This window comes from Sinocyclocheilus grahami, unplaced genomic scaffold (genome assembly GCF_001515645.1).
Source record: "Sinocyclocheilus grahami isolate Dianchi unplaced genomic scaffold, SAMN03320097.WGS_v1.1 scaffold512.1, whole genome shotgun sequence".
Taxonomy (NCBI): domain Eukaryota; kingdom Metazoa; phylum Chordata; class Actinopteri; order Cypriniformes; family Cyprinidae; genus Sinocyclocheilus; species Sinocyclocheilus grahami.
Window position 1 is genome coordinate 1,083,897 of NW_015505691.1, and position 16,483 is coordinate 1,100,379.

At 35.1% G+C, this 16,483-nt stretch overlaps 1 protein-coding gene across 1 annotated transcript in view; it reads left to right on the forward strand.

Moving 5' to 3' along the window:
* Positions 1 to 16,483, forward strand: part of LOC107554773 (rab-3A-interacting protein-like) — a 36,509-nt gene that overhangs the window by 6,947 nt on the left and 13,079 nt on the right. The window contains exons 3-4 of the mRNA XM_016237382.1: positions 2,067 to 2,337; positions 3,635 to 3,806. Of these exons, the coding sequence (XP_016092868.1) occupies positions 2,075 to 2,337; positions 3,635 to 3,806 (435 nt within the window). The 5' untranslated portion in view covers positions 2,067 to 2,074. The remainder of the gene's footprint in view (positions 1 to 2,066; positions 2,338 to 3,634; positions 3,807 to 16,483) is intronic.

The window sequence follows — 16,483 nt, forward strand, 5'->3', positions numbered from 1 at the left end:
AACAATTATTATATTGGTAACACTTTACTATAAGGTCACATTTGTTAAACATTAGTTAATACATTATCTAACATGACCTAAAATGGAGCAATATATTTTACAGCATTTTTAACCTTTGTAAATATTAGTTAAAGGGCACCTATTATGCCCCTTTTTACAAGATATAATATTGGTCTTGGGTGTCCTCAGAATGTGTCTGTGAAGTTTCAGCCCAAAATACAAAACAGAATTTTTTTTATAACAGCTGGAAAATGTCATTTTTGGGGTGTGTCTAAAAAAGAGCTGTTTTGGAGTGTATGGCTTTAAATGCAAATGAGCTGCATATTCCCACCTCGTCTCCAGAAGAGGGCGTCGCGTATACGTCTCTCTGCATTGCATATCTACAGCAATAAGCAGCCGGTAGAAGCAACATAACTGAGAGCGAGAGAACCGGTGTTTAACCGTACATATGGGAAGCCAAATGCACTGAAAGTGGAACGAAACAGCGTGATGTTACAGAGCTGCAGACCTGTCATCGGCGTGGATCAATTGACTGAGCCGAGCGACCGCACTACCGAATGAATCTCGCGCTCAGTGCTGATCAGTTAAAAAATAATTCATGTACGCACACAAATACGGTTAAAACGCTAAGCACTGTAATGACATGACATTCACAAAGGAGTCTGGAGTGGTACACGTATTTAGGTAGATTTTGAGGCGCATTAGCTTGAAAAATGAAAGTAATCCACAGTGTCCTCAGCAGCTCAGATGTTGGGAGAAAATTAAGACTCTTATGTTCAGTCTTACATCCAAACACAGAGCATCGGGATTGCTTGCAAGACTATTGTCTCTATCGCAGTTACACGCTCATGTGACATTGCTGCGCTGCATGGTCACAAAAAGTTATCGTTTGCATGTGTTTTTAAGCATTGCGGTTTGAAATGCAATCAGCAGCGAAAGAGAACTCATTTCATGAAGACTGTGCTCATAGAGCGTGGCAGTGCTGAACGGAGTTATTTTTGCCATTTTAGGGTGTACTTACACTAGGCGTTTTGAACCGGTTCGTTTAGCCGTCCCTGGCCCAGTTGGAAGAGGTGGGCCAGGGCACGGTTTGGTTGGGCTTGGGCTCGGTACGCATGCAGTGTAAGCGCTAACCGCGTCAGAGCACGGAACAGATACTGTTTTGTGTGTGCTGCTGTCATCATTACGACCGCAACCATTATATTACTACTACTACTTCTACACTACACTTTTTAATTAATTTAATTCAATCAAGTATATTTAGGTTTATAATGGCTCTGGTTCTCACCTTAATGATGAACAGGAAATGTAGTTTGCGAGTAAAGCTGCAAATTATATAATTAACGTCAGCTGCCTCCGTAATAATTATCTGATACATACAAGTGAAAATCAATGCACAACATAAATTATAAATGAATTATTATTAATTATTCGGCAGAATATTAGTGAAAGTGGTTTTCTCCGTTATCTCATACATGACGTATGCGTGCTCCGGCCCGGAAAGTTTAGTGCAAGTGTGAGTGCAGGCCAGCGGGGGAGTGGGTAGGGGGGATAATCGCGCTCGGGCACGGTTCAAGGCAACCATGCCTAGCGTGAGTACACCCTTATAGGCCTTGAATGGTTAAATACACACACTTGTATCTGTCAAAATGCCCATCTTTGCAAGTATCCTCGTATACACAGTAATTTAGGTTTTAAAACTTTCTAGATCTTTTTTATGCCTAAACATACACACTACACACTGACTAAAATTAAAAAAGTGAAAAAGCATAATAGGACCCCTTTAAAGAAAAAATAACTATGTTGTGATATATATCGTTACTGTGAAATAAACTAAAAAAGGTCTTGGTCGCTCACCACTAATGTTAACAAATGAAACCAAACCTTATTGTAAAGTGTTACCATTATATTATATAATCATTCAGGGCAAGTTAGCTATTAGCACTGACAAGTCTTTTTTTTAAATATGTAATTGTGCGCATCCTAATGAGATTGGTCATAGCCATTGGATTTTGCTTTTATTTACTCTCGTAATTGAACTGCCTATACTCCTGATGTTTGCACAGATCACTGTATGAAGATATTTGCGGCTATGGCCAGTGAACCACTTGAAGGGTTCCATGAGGTGAACCTGGCGTCACCCACCACCCCAGATCTTCATGGGGTTATAGACCCGAGCCCACCAAAGCACAACGCTCCCCCCAGCACACTGTACCGCACACACTCTTTGACCTCTAGCCAGAATGCACCCAATGCTCTCAGAGCCGACCAGCTGCCCACCCAGCCCGTGTACTCGACCCCCCGTCACCTGGGCACAGAGGACACCCTCAATGGCAGGTAAGACTCCAGAAACAGCAGGTGAACCAAACACAGTGTCTACACTCAGGGTTACCAGGTCTGAAAAACAAAACCAGCTCAATCAATATTAAAAACAAGCCCAAACACATTTTTTTCCATGGGTTTCCACTCAGTCAGGGGTCTCCTTCATCACAATTGTGTTCTGGGGAGATTGGTTTAACCTGTGGACTAAAAAACAACCTGTGGCAACAGTGTAAAAGTAGCCCAATTCTATGGGAAAACCATGGACTTGGGAACACTGTCTATACTGGATGTATTTTGACAAGCTACTCCAGTCATTTAATTTTAGTAACCAACTATATATATATGTGTGTGTGTGTATAATACACCTCATGTCGCTCCAAAGCTCTATGACTTTCTTTCTTCTATGGAACATAAAAGAAGATATTTTGAGATGGGGTTTTTTTCAGTCACTGGTCACAAAAACTGTTTGGTTGCCAGTATTGTTCAAAATATCTGCTTTTATGCTGCAGAGTAGAAAGTTATGTCGTACAGGGGTGGAACGAGATGCCATCAAAAGCTTACGAGCAATAGCAGATGTATTTGGATATGATCTACAGTACTTGTCAATAGTTGGAAAACATTACAATTTTTAAATGTTTTTAATTAACTCTTCTACTCACCAAGGCTGGATTTATGTGCTCAAAAAAATCATCAATATTTATGTGTGCGTGTTGAGTTCTAATAGAAATTAATGCTTTTATTCAGCAAATAAGCTTTTAAACTTTCTATTCAGCAATGAATCCTAAGAAAAAACAAATCCACAAAATATTAAGCAGCTGAAACTGTTTTTAACATTGATAGTAATAAAAAACATTATTAATAACTGAGCACCAATATAAGTCAGCAGCAAATCGGTATATATTAGTATGATTTCTGAAGGATCATGTGACACTAAAGATTGGAGTAATGCTGAAAATTCAGCTTTACGTCACAAAAATAAATTACATTTGAAAATATATTCAAATAAAAATTTGTTGCAATTGTTTGCAGTTTTACTGTACTTTTGGTCAAATAATGCAGCCTTGGTGAGCATTAGAGACTTCATTAAAAACACTTAAATCATAATGTTTCCAAACGTTTGACAAGTACTCTATGTACCTGGATGTTTTATCTGTGATGGTCTGATGGAGTTTAAGTCATCATGAAATCAAAATGGACAATTCTTACTTTTATGGGAAGTTATCCATAAAATATCCCTCACCTTAGTTTCAATAAAAGCTCTTTTTAGACTGAAGAGAAAGTTTCTAAATCAAATTGATGTTTGTCTCCACAGTGGAAATGATCTTGCAGTGGATGCAGTGGATGGCAACGTCCCATCAGCTGATGGAGAGGATGTTCTGGGCCTGAGCGCAGACAGTCTGTCCCGTCTCAGAAGTCCATCAGTTATGGAGGTCCGAGAGAAAGGCTACGAGAAGCTAAAGGAGGAGCTCGCCAAAGCACAATGGGTGAGCCACTAAACCAATGACATTCACAGATCTAAACTTACATTTATTCATTTAGCTGATGCAATAAACCAAAACAAATGAGAAATTACGAACATCACAAACTAATTTTCAGACTCTGAAAATATACCTTTTATCACATGCCTCTGGTTAGGACACAATGTAATTCACAACAGATATCTAGGGCTGGGCTGAAAATGGTGATTTCTCGTTTTTTATTAATTCTCAGTTTGATTAACCAATCGATCATTTAGTCTATGCTGTTTTCAGTTGATGTGTGTAGTGAACAAAACTTCACTAAACATTATTTGTAGTGTGCCTGCTATCCAGTAAATCACTATAAGCTTTTTGCTTTGCTATTTGAGATATGAAACAAAGTCTCAACTTACAAATTCTGTCAAATTTATTTTAAAATCCAAACAATAAATATTGTTTTGGCACTCTTTAATGCAGCACCGTGTATTGCATATTAAAGGGATAGTTTACCAAAAAATGAAATGTCGTTCCAAATCCGTAAAGGTCTCTGCACACTGACTCCGACATTTTCGTTTGTGTTTTTTCGTACATTCGAAATCCTAAAAATTTGTCACGCACAGAAACCTTGCACACTGAGTCTGATGCGTATTAATTAATCCGTTGCGAAGAAATTCGCAAAACAGCACTAAATGGAGTCTTCAAGCAGTGAGGATGATTTTGTTGTCGTCTCGCTTCTTAAAAAGAGAAAAAGAGAGGAAATATTGGGTCCATCCGACACTGAGATACAGAGAGGACGGAGAGTTCCCCCTCAGGAGCAGCGAGATTATCCCGGGCGATTCAATGTTTACTTCAGGATGTCAGTGGTTTAGTTTGATACTAGAGCCACATAATAAAAAGAAGACCACCAATTTCTGTGAACTCAGTGTGCAAGGATCTTTACGGTGCTTTGTGCTGCGAGACGAAGTGGATGAACTTGACAATCGCCATTCTAGTCTGGATTTTAGCGTTCGCTTGTACGGTGGCTCTGAACTGTCAAAACACCTCTCAAAATGCTTGCAACGGATGCGAAAAACTGAAAAAATCGAACCCGATCCGAATTTTTTTTATGACGGACGAAAATTTCGGAGGCAGTGTGTAAACGTGATTGACATAACGTGAGGTCGTATTTATTTTTTAACGTGCGAAAATTTCTAACGAAATTTTCGGGCTCAGTGTGCAATGACCTTAAGACCTTCGTTCATATTCGTAACACAAATTAAGATATTTTTGATGGAATCTGAGAGCTCTCTGACCCTCCATAGACAGCAAGGATATTACCACGATCAACGCACAGAAACGTAGCAAGGACATCGGTAAAAATAGTCCATGTGATCTCAGGGGTTCAACGGTAATTTTACGAAGCTACGAGAATACTTTTTGTGCGCAAAGAAAACAATAATAACTTTATTTATTCAGCAATTCTTCTCCCCGAGTTACTGTCTTCTGCCATTTTGTAGAGTACCCAAGAACGTAATCAATGTAATGAGTGTTGTTTATGTTGTACTGAACATAAACAACACTGATTACCTTCAGCGAAAGAACGCGCATGCTGAATGTAAACAACGTAATAACAATCTAATTTTTTTCCATATCAATTTAATATTGTGGTATCATCAAACAAAGGTTTGTCTGGTTATGTCATATAATTTTCTTATCTAAGTGGATGTTTCTGGGCCAAAATAAGCTGCAGAGTAGACAAGGTTTTCATGCTCAAAAGTGGACATGACATGAAGTGAGGAACCGCCACTAATGTTTAATATTCTATTAATCCAGTTTGACAGAAAATCATTGTCATGTCATTGTCATTATCAGTATTTATGAAATATTGTGACATGATCTGAATATAGCAGGTCAGCACAGCCACAAAAGAGCCGTTTTGTGAAGAGAGAAATGTGTTCAACAAATGCGGGACAAGAACCGTTTGCTAAATATAAACACTCACATATAGTTTTCTACCAAAAATGGTGAATTGGTGCATTTGAAAAAGGATTGTTATTTAGTTTTTCTGTTCCGCTCAGACACAGCTCTAGATTTTCTACTAGGGGTGGACATTCTGATTTATTGTGGGCACAAAAAATGTGAAGTTTGTTACACACGTGAGTCTGTTATGTTTAGTTTTTATTCACTTGCAGTTACAAGCATGCTTCAGCAGGTTTTGCATGATCAAAGATCAAATAGATGTCACCCGTCACCTTTGTCTTTTTTTAAAGTGTGCACATTGTCCAGTGGATAAAGTTTATTAGTTTATTAGCATAATGGGTGAAGTTTACTGGAAAGATTTCTGTCAGACTAATTGTTTACATGACATTTTAAAGTTGCAACATAACAGAGATAGCAACAGAGCTTTTAATTGAAACTGATAATCAAACATAAATAATGGGGGACTTGATTCAGTTAATCGTTTGTTGATTGGATGGAGGCACATCTAAATGTGAGCTTACAGTTGATTATAAGAAAAGTGTGGGTTTATGCAAACTAAATGATAGAAGTCTGCTATACATCACCAGAGGGAAGTCTGTCAATTCATACGAAAATGCCGTGATTAAACACATTTTTTGTCACCTTGCTTCTACATTAAACAAAAATTTAAATATGTGGATGAATCATTCACAATGAGTATACATATCATGCATTTGCAAAATAAATACAGTGAATTTTCATTTCATGCCTACTTTAAATTATTGTCTGAGTGAAACTAAATTTTAAAGTGTGTGTTATTGCACTAATTATTCCACAAGGTTTTCTATAAAAAATAGTAAAAGTCTTATCCTTGTTATTACATAGCTGGCTGTTGAGAAAATGTGCACAGGAGCACATAGATATTAGTCTGATATGAGTTCCTCATACTGATTGACTGCATCTGAACACACTCCATCACATCTCAACATCTCAGCGTAACCTAATGCTGTCAGTAAAAGATTTTCTACATATGTTTTCTATTTTTATGTTCCAATTCTATTTTTAAAATGTCATTTATTCCTGTAATGGCAATTTCAGCATAATTAGAAATCAGAAATTCAGAAATCATTCCAATATGTTGATTTGGTGCTCGGTTATTATTGGTTTTTAATAATTAATAATGGTTCTTATTATTATGAATGTGTTGAACAGTTTTTGCCGGTTAATTTGTTTTTTAGTTTTTTTTTTGATAAGTTAAAAGATAAATCTGATTTATTCAGATTTTTAGCTGAATAAAATGTCTTTAGATAGACAAACAAACAAAGATACATACTGACCCCAAACCATATTTTAAACCCAAGTATATATTAATGTGAGACATGGCCTAGCAATAGTGTTGTTTTAGAATTATTTCTATACTATTATATTCTATTTTGAATTAGCTGTTATTTTTATAGTTTCATTTAAAACTTTTCTTGTAATTTTATGTGCTTTTGTCATTTTTATTATTATTTTTATATTTCAATTTCACTTTAATTTCAGTGTTAAATTAGTGTAGTACTCCCACTTAAAAACTTAAATGAAAATTAGAAATGTTGCCTTGGAAGCTAACAGAAAAAAATAAGTTTTTATTTTTCTAATATTTATATTTTATTTTATTTCAGATGTATTTGAATGAACAAAAACAACTTTTAAACTATTTACAATTAACAAAAACAATAGTTTCAGCTAACACTAATAAGACAATAATAACCACAGGTTCGAATCCAGCCTGCATCTGCTGTTGTCATTAAAATGTCGCCCAAAAAGAAACCATACATTTATTGTTTCTTCCAATCGTTTTTTTGTAAAACAATACTGTAGTGTGTGTTGTATCATCCACCCTTTTACATTGAAGTCATGGGCTAAATGAGAGAATGAGCCATACATTCCCTGTTTTTCAGTTGTTCTGTTTTTCATTTATGGCTTTGTGCTGCGAGACGAAGTGGATGAACTTGACAATCGCCATTCTAGTCTGGATTTTAGCGTTCGCTTGTACGGTGGCTCTGAACTGTCAAAACACCTCTCAAAATGCTTGCAACGGATGCGAAAAACTGAAAAAATCGAACCCGATCCGAATTTTTTTTATGACGGACGAAAATTTCGGAGGCAGTGTGTAAACGTGATTGACATAACGTGAGGTCGTATTTATTTTTTAACGTGCGAAAATTTCTAACGAAATTTTCGGGCTCAGTGTGCAATGACCTTAAGACCTTCGTTCATATTCGTAACACAAATTAAGATATTTTTGATGGAATCTGAGAGCTCTCTGACCCTCCATAGACAGCAAGGATATTACCACGATCAACGCACAGAAACGTAGCAAGGACATCGGTAAAAATAGTCCATGTGATCTCAGGGGTTCAACGGTAATTTTACGAAGCTACGAGAATACTTTTTGTGCGCAAAGAAAACAATAATAACTTTATTTATTCAGCAATTCTTCTCCCCGAGTTACTGTCTTCCGCCATTTTGTAGAGTACCCAAGAACGTAATCAATGTAATGAGTGTTGTTTATGTTGTACTGAACATAAACAACACTGATTACCTTCAGCGAAAGAACGCGCATGCTGAATGTAAACAACGTAATAACAATCTAATTTTTTTCCATATCAATTTAATATTGTGGTATCATCAAACAAAGGTTTGTCTGGTTATGTCATATAATTTTCTTATCTAAGTGGATGTTTCTGGGCCAAAATAAGCTGCAGAGTAGACAAGGTTTTCATGCTCAAAAGTGGACATGACATGAAGTGAGGAACCGCCACTAATGTTTAATATTCTATTAATCCAGTTTGACAGAAAATCATTGTCATGTCATTGTCATTATCAGTATTTATGAAATATTGTGACATGATCTGAATATAGCAGGTCAGCACAGCCACAAAAGAGCCGTTTTGTGAAGAGAGAAATGTGTTCAACAAATGCGGGACAAGAACCGTTTGCTAAATATAAACACTCACATATAGTTTTCTACCAAAAATGGTGAATTGGTGCATTTGAAAAAGGATTGTGATTTAGTTTTTCTGTTCCGCTCAGACACAGCTCAAGATTTTCTACTAGGGGTGGACATTCTGATTTATTGTGGGCACAAAAAATTTGAAGTTTGTTACACATGTGAGTCTGTTATGTTTAGTTTTTATTCACTTGCAGTTACAAGCATGCTTCAGCAGGTTTTGCATGATCAAAGATCAAATAGATGTCACCCGTCACCTTTGTCTTTTTTAAAAGTGTGCACATTGTCCAGTGGATAAAGTTTATTAGTTTATTAGCATAATGTTTACTGGAAAGATTTCTGTCAGACTAATTGTTTACATGACATTTTAAAGTTGCAACATAACAGAGATAGCAACAGAACTTTTAATTGAAACTGATAATCAAACATAAATAATGGGGGACTTGATTCAGTTAATCGTTTGTTGATTGGATGGAGGCTATTTAGTTTTTCTGTTCCGCTCAGACACAGCTCTAGATTTTCTACTAGGGGTGGACATTCTGATTTATTGTGGGCACAAAAAATGTGAAGTTTGTTACACACGTGAGTCTGTTATGTTTAGTTTTTATTCACTTGCAGTTACAAGCATGCTTCAGCAGGTTTTGCATGATCAAAGATCAAATAGATGTCACCCGTCACCTTTGTCTTTTTTTAAAGTGTGCACATTGTCCAGTGGATAAAGTTTATTAGTTTATTAGCATAATGGGTGAAGTTTACTGGAAAGATTTCTGTCAGACTAATTGTTTACATGACATTTTAAAGTTGCAACATAACAGAGATAGCAACAGAGCTTTTAATTGAAACTGATAATCAAACATAAATAATGGGGGACTTGATTCAGTTAATCGTTTGTTGATTGGATGGAGGAACATCTAAATGTGAGCTTACAGTTGATTATAAGAAAAGTGTGGGTTTATGCAAACTAAATGATAGAAGTCTGCTATACATCACCAGAGGGAAGTCTGTCAATTCATACGAAAATGCAGTGATTAAACAATTTTTTTGTCACCTTGCTTCTACATTAAACAAAAATTAAAATATGTGGATGAATCATTCTCAATGAGTATACATATCATGCATTTGCAAAATAAATACAGTGAATTTTCATTTCATGCCTACTTTAAATTATTGTCTGAGTGAAACTAAATTTTAAAGTGTGTGTTATTGCACTAATTATTCCACAAGGTTTTCTATAAAAAATAGTAAAAGTCTTATCCTTGTTATTACATAGCTGGCTGTTGAGAAAATGTGCACAGGAGCACATAGATATTAGTCTGATATGAGTTCCTCATACTGATTGACTGCATCTGAACACACTCCATCACATCTCAACATCTCAGCGTAACCTAATGCTGTCAGTAAAAGATTTTCTACATATGTTTTCTATTTTTATGTTCCAATTCTATTTTTAAAATGTCATTTATTCCTGTAATGGCAATTTCAGCATAATTAGAAATCAGAAATTCAGAAATCATTCCAATATGTTGATTTGGTGCTCGGTTATTATTGGTTTTTAATAATTAATAATGGTTCTTATTATTATGAATGTGTTGAACAGTTTTTGCCGGTTAATTTGTTTTTTAGTTTTTTTTTTGATAAGTTAAAAGATAAATCTGATTTATTCAGATTTTTAGCTGAATAAAATGTCTTTAGATAGACAAACAAACAAAGATACATACTGACCCCAAACCATATTTTAAACCCAAGTATATATTAATGTGAGACATGGCCTAGCAATAGTGTTGTTTTAGAATTATTTCTATACTATTATATTCTATTTTGAATTAGCTGTTATTTTTATAGTTTCATTTAAAACTTTTCTTGTAATTTTATGTGCTTTTGTCATTTTTATTATTATTTTTATATTTCAATTTCACTTTAATTTCAGTGTTAAATTAGTGTAGTACTCCCACTTAAAAACTTAAATGAAAATTAGAAATGTTGCCTTGGAAGCTAACAGAAAAAAATAAGTTTTTATTTTTCTAATATTTATATTTTATTTTATTTCAGATGTATTTGAATGAACAAAAACAACTTTTAAACTATTTACAATTAACAAAAACAATAGTTTCAGCTAACACTAATAAGACAATAATAGAAGTCTGCTATACATCACCAGAGGGAAGTCTGTCAATTCATACGAAAATGCCGTGATTAAACACATTTTTTGTCACCTTGCTTCTACATTAAACAAAAATTTAAATATGTGGATGAATCATTCACAATGAGTATACATATCATGCATTTGCAAAATAAATACAGTGAATTTTCATTTCATGCCTACTTTAAATTATTGTCTGAGTGAAACTAAATTTTAAAGTGTGTGTTATTGCACTAATTATTCCACAAGGTTTTCTATAAAAAATAGTAAAAGTCTTATCCTTGTTATTACATAGCTGGCTGTTGAGAAAATGTGCACAGGAGCACTAAAAAGTATCTTATTCTCAGGGCTGCATTCATTTGATCAAGATTACAGTAGAACAGTAATATAGTGAAATACTATTGCAATTTAAAATAAAATATTTTAATATATTATAGAATAAAATTTATTTATGTGATGGCAAAGCTGAAATTTCAGCAGCCATTACTCCAGTCTTCAGTGTCACACGAGCCTTCAGAAATAATTCTAGGGCCAGTTTTACTAAACAGGGCAAATTAGCGCGAGCACACAATTCCAAAACAGTGGCGAATTTCTGCGGGTGATTTACTAACGATGCGCAAATGAAAGAACACAGACGCAACATCTCATTTACATATCGGCCAACGCAATATACCAAGTGCAGCATCAATTTGCGTAGTCGCAAATAAAGTATAAAGAAATAAAGCAGCACCACAGTACGTTGAAAAGAACCGGAGGCCAAAAATGAAGGTTTGCTAGAAGTTTTGATAGACCTGGTAATGCGTGACTCCTTGTATAATGGCGAAAATACTAGTAATTTGATTTGTTAGTAAAACGCTATGTGTGATTCATTTGAATACTCTCCTCCCATAACTTTTGTGTCTGAAAGGGAAACTCCTAAAAATGCATATTCAATAAGGTCAGGCGCAAAAATAACTGTGTCCACGCCTTTTCGGTGTTAATTCGTCACTGCGCGTCTTTAGTAAAACCTGACAGTACTATTTTAACGCCAAAAGACCGTTTGCGCTGACACAAGCTGTTAGTAAAACTGGCCCCTAATGTGCTAATTTTCTGCTCAATGTTATTATCAATATTGAAAACAGTTGTATTAAAAACAGTATTTATTTGAAATGGAAATCTTTTATAGTATATACTTTTATAAAAGTATTAATTTCTTTCAAACTTGCCACAAATTTTGATTGGTAGTGTATATTTATTAAAACTCTGTGTGTATTTAATTATTTATGTTTGAAAAACAAACTGAAATTCACAAAGAACAAACAGGATTCACAAAGAATTGAACATACCAAATTTGTTGTATAAAAAGAACAAATAGACAAAGGCACATTCATAAACATCATCTACTATATATAGTATAGCAAGTGCCCCATAAATGATAGTCCATAAAATCACACCCATTGAATATGCCTCTGTGATGTGCGTGTGCTATCAGGGTTGTTAATGAGTTCACATCAAAACCTCCCATCTGTTTTGACCTTTTAACAAACTTTAGTAACAATCCCAGAAATTGATGTTCAGATCATTATCTAGCTGAAACTGTTTCGCAATGATTCACTGCATAATTTGCTTTTAGGGTGCCATGAAAATTAGAGTTCAGCAGATGTTAGTCCACTTCACATTGCTTTAGCTGTTCTGAAAATAAAACTGAAGTTCAACTGAACAAACTGTTGACAAACTGCGTAGCCATGTGTTAGCATTTAGCACGTGTTCTGCCTTTTTCAAGACAGATTAAAAACTTAAAAAAAACAAAAAAATAAGGGGCTATTCCAAATGTATTTTATGTTGTAGAATAAAATGTTATAGTGAAATACTATTGCAATTTAAAATAAAATATTTTAATATATTATAGAATTTAATTTATTTATGTGATGGCAAAGCTGAAATTTCAGCAGTCATTACTCCAGTCTTCCGTGTCACACGAGCCTTCAGAAATAATTCTAGGGCCAGTTTTACTAAACAGGGCAAATTAGCGCGAGAACACAATTCCAAAACAGCGGCGAATTTCTGCGGGTGATTTACTAACGATGCGCAAATGAAAGAACACAGACGCAACATCTCATTTACATATCGGCCAACGCAATATACCAAGTGCAGCATCAATTTGCGTAGTCACAAATAAAGAATAAAGAAATAAAGCAGCACCACAGTACGTTGATAAGAACCGGAGGCCAAAAATGAAGGTTTGCTAGAACTTTTGATAGACCTGGTATTGCGTGACTCCTAGTATAATGGCGAAAATACTAGTAATTTGACGAGCACAAACGTTAGTAAAACGCGTTGTGTGATTCATTTGAATACTCTCCTCCCATAACTTTTGTATCTGAAAGGGAAACTCCTAAAAATGCATAAACAAAGAATTGAACATACCAAATTTGTTGTATAAAAAGAGCAAATAAACAAAGGCACATTCATAAACATCATCTACTATATATAGTATAGCAAGTGCCCCATAAATGATAGTCCATAAAATCACACCCATTGAATATGCCTCTGTGATGTGCGTGTGCTATCAGGGTTGTTAATGAGTTCACATCAAAACCTCCCATCTGTTTTGACCTTTTAACAAACTTTAGTAACAATCCCAGAAATTGATGTTCAGATCATTATCTAGCTGAAACTGTTTCGCAATGATTCACTGCATAATTTGCTTTTAGGGTGCCATGAAAATTAGAGTTCAGCAGATGTTAGTCCACTTCACATTGCTTTAGCTGTTCTGAAAATAAAACTGAAGTTCAACTGAACAAACTGTTGACAAACTGCGTAGCCATGTGTTAGCATTTAGCACGTGTTCTGCCTTTTTCAAGACAGATTAAAAACTTAAAAAAAACAAAAAAATAAGGGGCTATTCCAAATGTATTTTATGTTGTAGAATAAAATGTGACCCTGGACCACAAAATCAATCATAAGGGTACATTTTTTGAAAATGTACATCGTCTGAAAGCTGAATAAATACTGTAAGCTTTCCATTGATGTATGGTTTGTTAGGATAGGACTATATTTGGCCGAGATACAACTATTTGAAAATCTGGAATCTGAGGGTGCAAAAAAAAACAAGAAAAAAATTTCAAATATTGAGAAAATCGCACTTTAAAGTTGTCTGACAAACTGCGTAGCCATGTGTTAGCATTTAGCACGTGTTCTGCCTTTTTCGAGACAGATTAAAAACTTAAAAAAAAACAAAAAAACATAAGGGGCTATTCCAAATGTATTTTATGTTGTAGAATAAAATGTGACCCTGGACCACAAAATCAATCATAAGGGTACATTTTTTGAAAATGTACATCGTCTGAAAGCTGAATAAATACTGTAAGCTTTCCATTGATGTATGGTTTGTTAGGATAGGACTATATTTGGCCGAGATACAACTATTTGAAAATCTGGAATCTGAGGGTGCAAAAAAAAAAAAGAAAAAAATTTCAAATATTGAGAAAATCGCACTTTAAAGTTGTCCAAATTATGTTCTTAGCAATGCATATTACTAATCAAAAATTAAGTTTTGATATATTTACAGTCAGAACTTTACTTAATATCCTAATGATTTTTTGCATAAAAGAAAAATTAATTTTGACCCATACAATGTCTTACTACAAATATACCTGTGCTACTTATGACTGGTTTTGTATTCCAGGGTCACAAATATGAAAATAGATTGGGCTTGTGTTAAATTAACCACTGACCTTATTTCAGGCATTTGACCAGGAAAAAAACAAAACAAAAAAAAAACATTGACTTCAGGATGATGGAACTGGAAGTGCTAAAATGCTAACATGTTTCCGGATTTTTCACCTACAAAAATATGTCATCCCTGCCGCACTCTATTATACAATCCCATTTCCAGGAAAGTTGGGACATGTTATTAAATGCAATAAAATCTACAATCTGCTTCAAAGAAATAAAAGAATAGAAAAGATCTCCAATGTTTTCACTCACCAACTTAATTGTATTTTTTAAATGTAAACAAATGTTGATTTTTAATGGCTGCAACAAACTCCAAAAAAAAGTTGGGAAAGAGGAATATTTACAACTGTGTTACATCACCTTTCATTTTAATATAAATTTTTTATTTGTTATTAATTGAGAATACTAATTGCTCCAGTTTTGTAAGTGTAATTTTCTAGCTTGATACAAGACTTAAGGCTGATTTATACTTCTGTGTCGAAACTACGCCGTAGCCTAATGTGCATCTCTCCAAAAATGTCACAGCGCGTCAATTCTACGCGGATCGCAAGCGCTGTGATTGGTCTGCTAGAACCCCTCCCTCCGTATGTATTGTGTTTTTTTTCCACTTAAATATATTTTAATGTTACACCTTCTTATTTAAAATAAAACAAAGCATATAACAAGTGTCTTATTATTTATTATACAACATAGCATATACATCACTCAGTTGTCCGCGACAAACAATTTTGATCTGCCGTATGTTACCATTCCTTGTGGGAATTGAAAGAATGCCGTCTTTTCCTGTCACGCTGTCACGGCTGATGCTTCTCCGATAAGCTGCTTCTTCTTCGGCTTTTGCCTGACACTGGGTTACACCAGCAACATGCCCGTGGACACTGCAGACTAGTGGTTTACATGTGTAATTGTACGTCGACACGGACAACGACGCAGAAGTATAAATGAAAAGCAACGCATAGCCTACGGCGTAGCTTTGACGCAAAAGTATAAATCAGCCTGTGGTCCTTGTTGCCTTATTCTCTTCATCATGACACAAGACCAGTCAAGCACATCCACTCTGTTGTTGTACATGTGAATGTACATGCCTGAATATTGACCAGGGACTGCCTGGGAAAATATTTTGTTTTGATGGCAGCATATGTCTCAGTACAATCCCAATATATGCCTCAGCCTCAATAGTACCTTCACACATATGCAAGTCACTCTTGCCTTAGGCACTGATCTACTCTCATACAATGACAGATATTGGGTTTTGCACCTGTTGCTGATAAAAGTCTAAATGGTCCCTGTGTCTTTGGCGTGGAGAGCTCAATGACTGTTTTTCCCAAAAACAAGCAGAAATGTGGACTTTCCTGACCACAGAACACATTTCAACTGTCTTTCACACCAGAGAACCTGACAAGCATCTCTGCATAGAAACAATGGGGGGCTAACTTATTTGCAATCTTGCATTGAGAAATTTTATTTTTGAACAGATTCACAATTATCATTGGTAGGTTTACCCAAGAATGACACCATCAACTATTACCAACTTTTCACTTTTATTTTACTTCTGTCCCAACTTTTTTGAGTGTGTTGCATCTATCAAAATCGCAATGTGTTTATATTTACAGAATACAGTAAGGATGGTCAAATAATGTTTAAAGAGTCCCAGATTCTTCACAGATTACTATTGCATTTTACAGCCCTTTTTTGGAAATGGGGTTCTTTAAGTTTGGCACAAAGTGCTAATCCACAACCCATCTTTGCTTGCAAAGACTGACATTGGTAGGTTTACCCAAGAATGACACCATCAACTATTACCAACTTTTCACTTTTATTTTACTTCTGTCCCAACTTTTTTGAGTGTGTTGCATCTATCAAAATCGCAATGTGTTTATATTTACCGAATACAGTAAGGATGGTCAAATAATG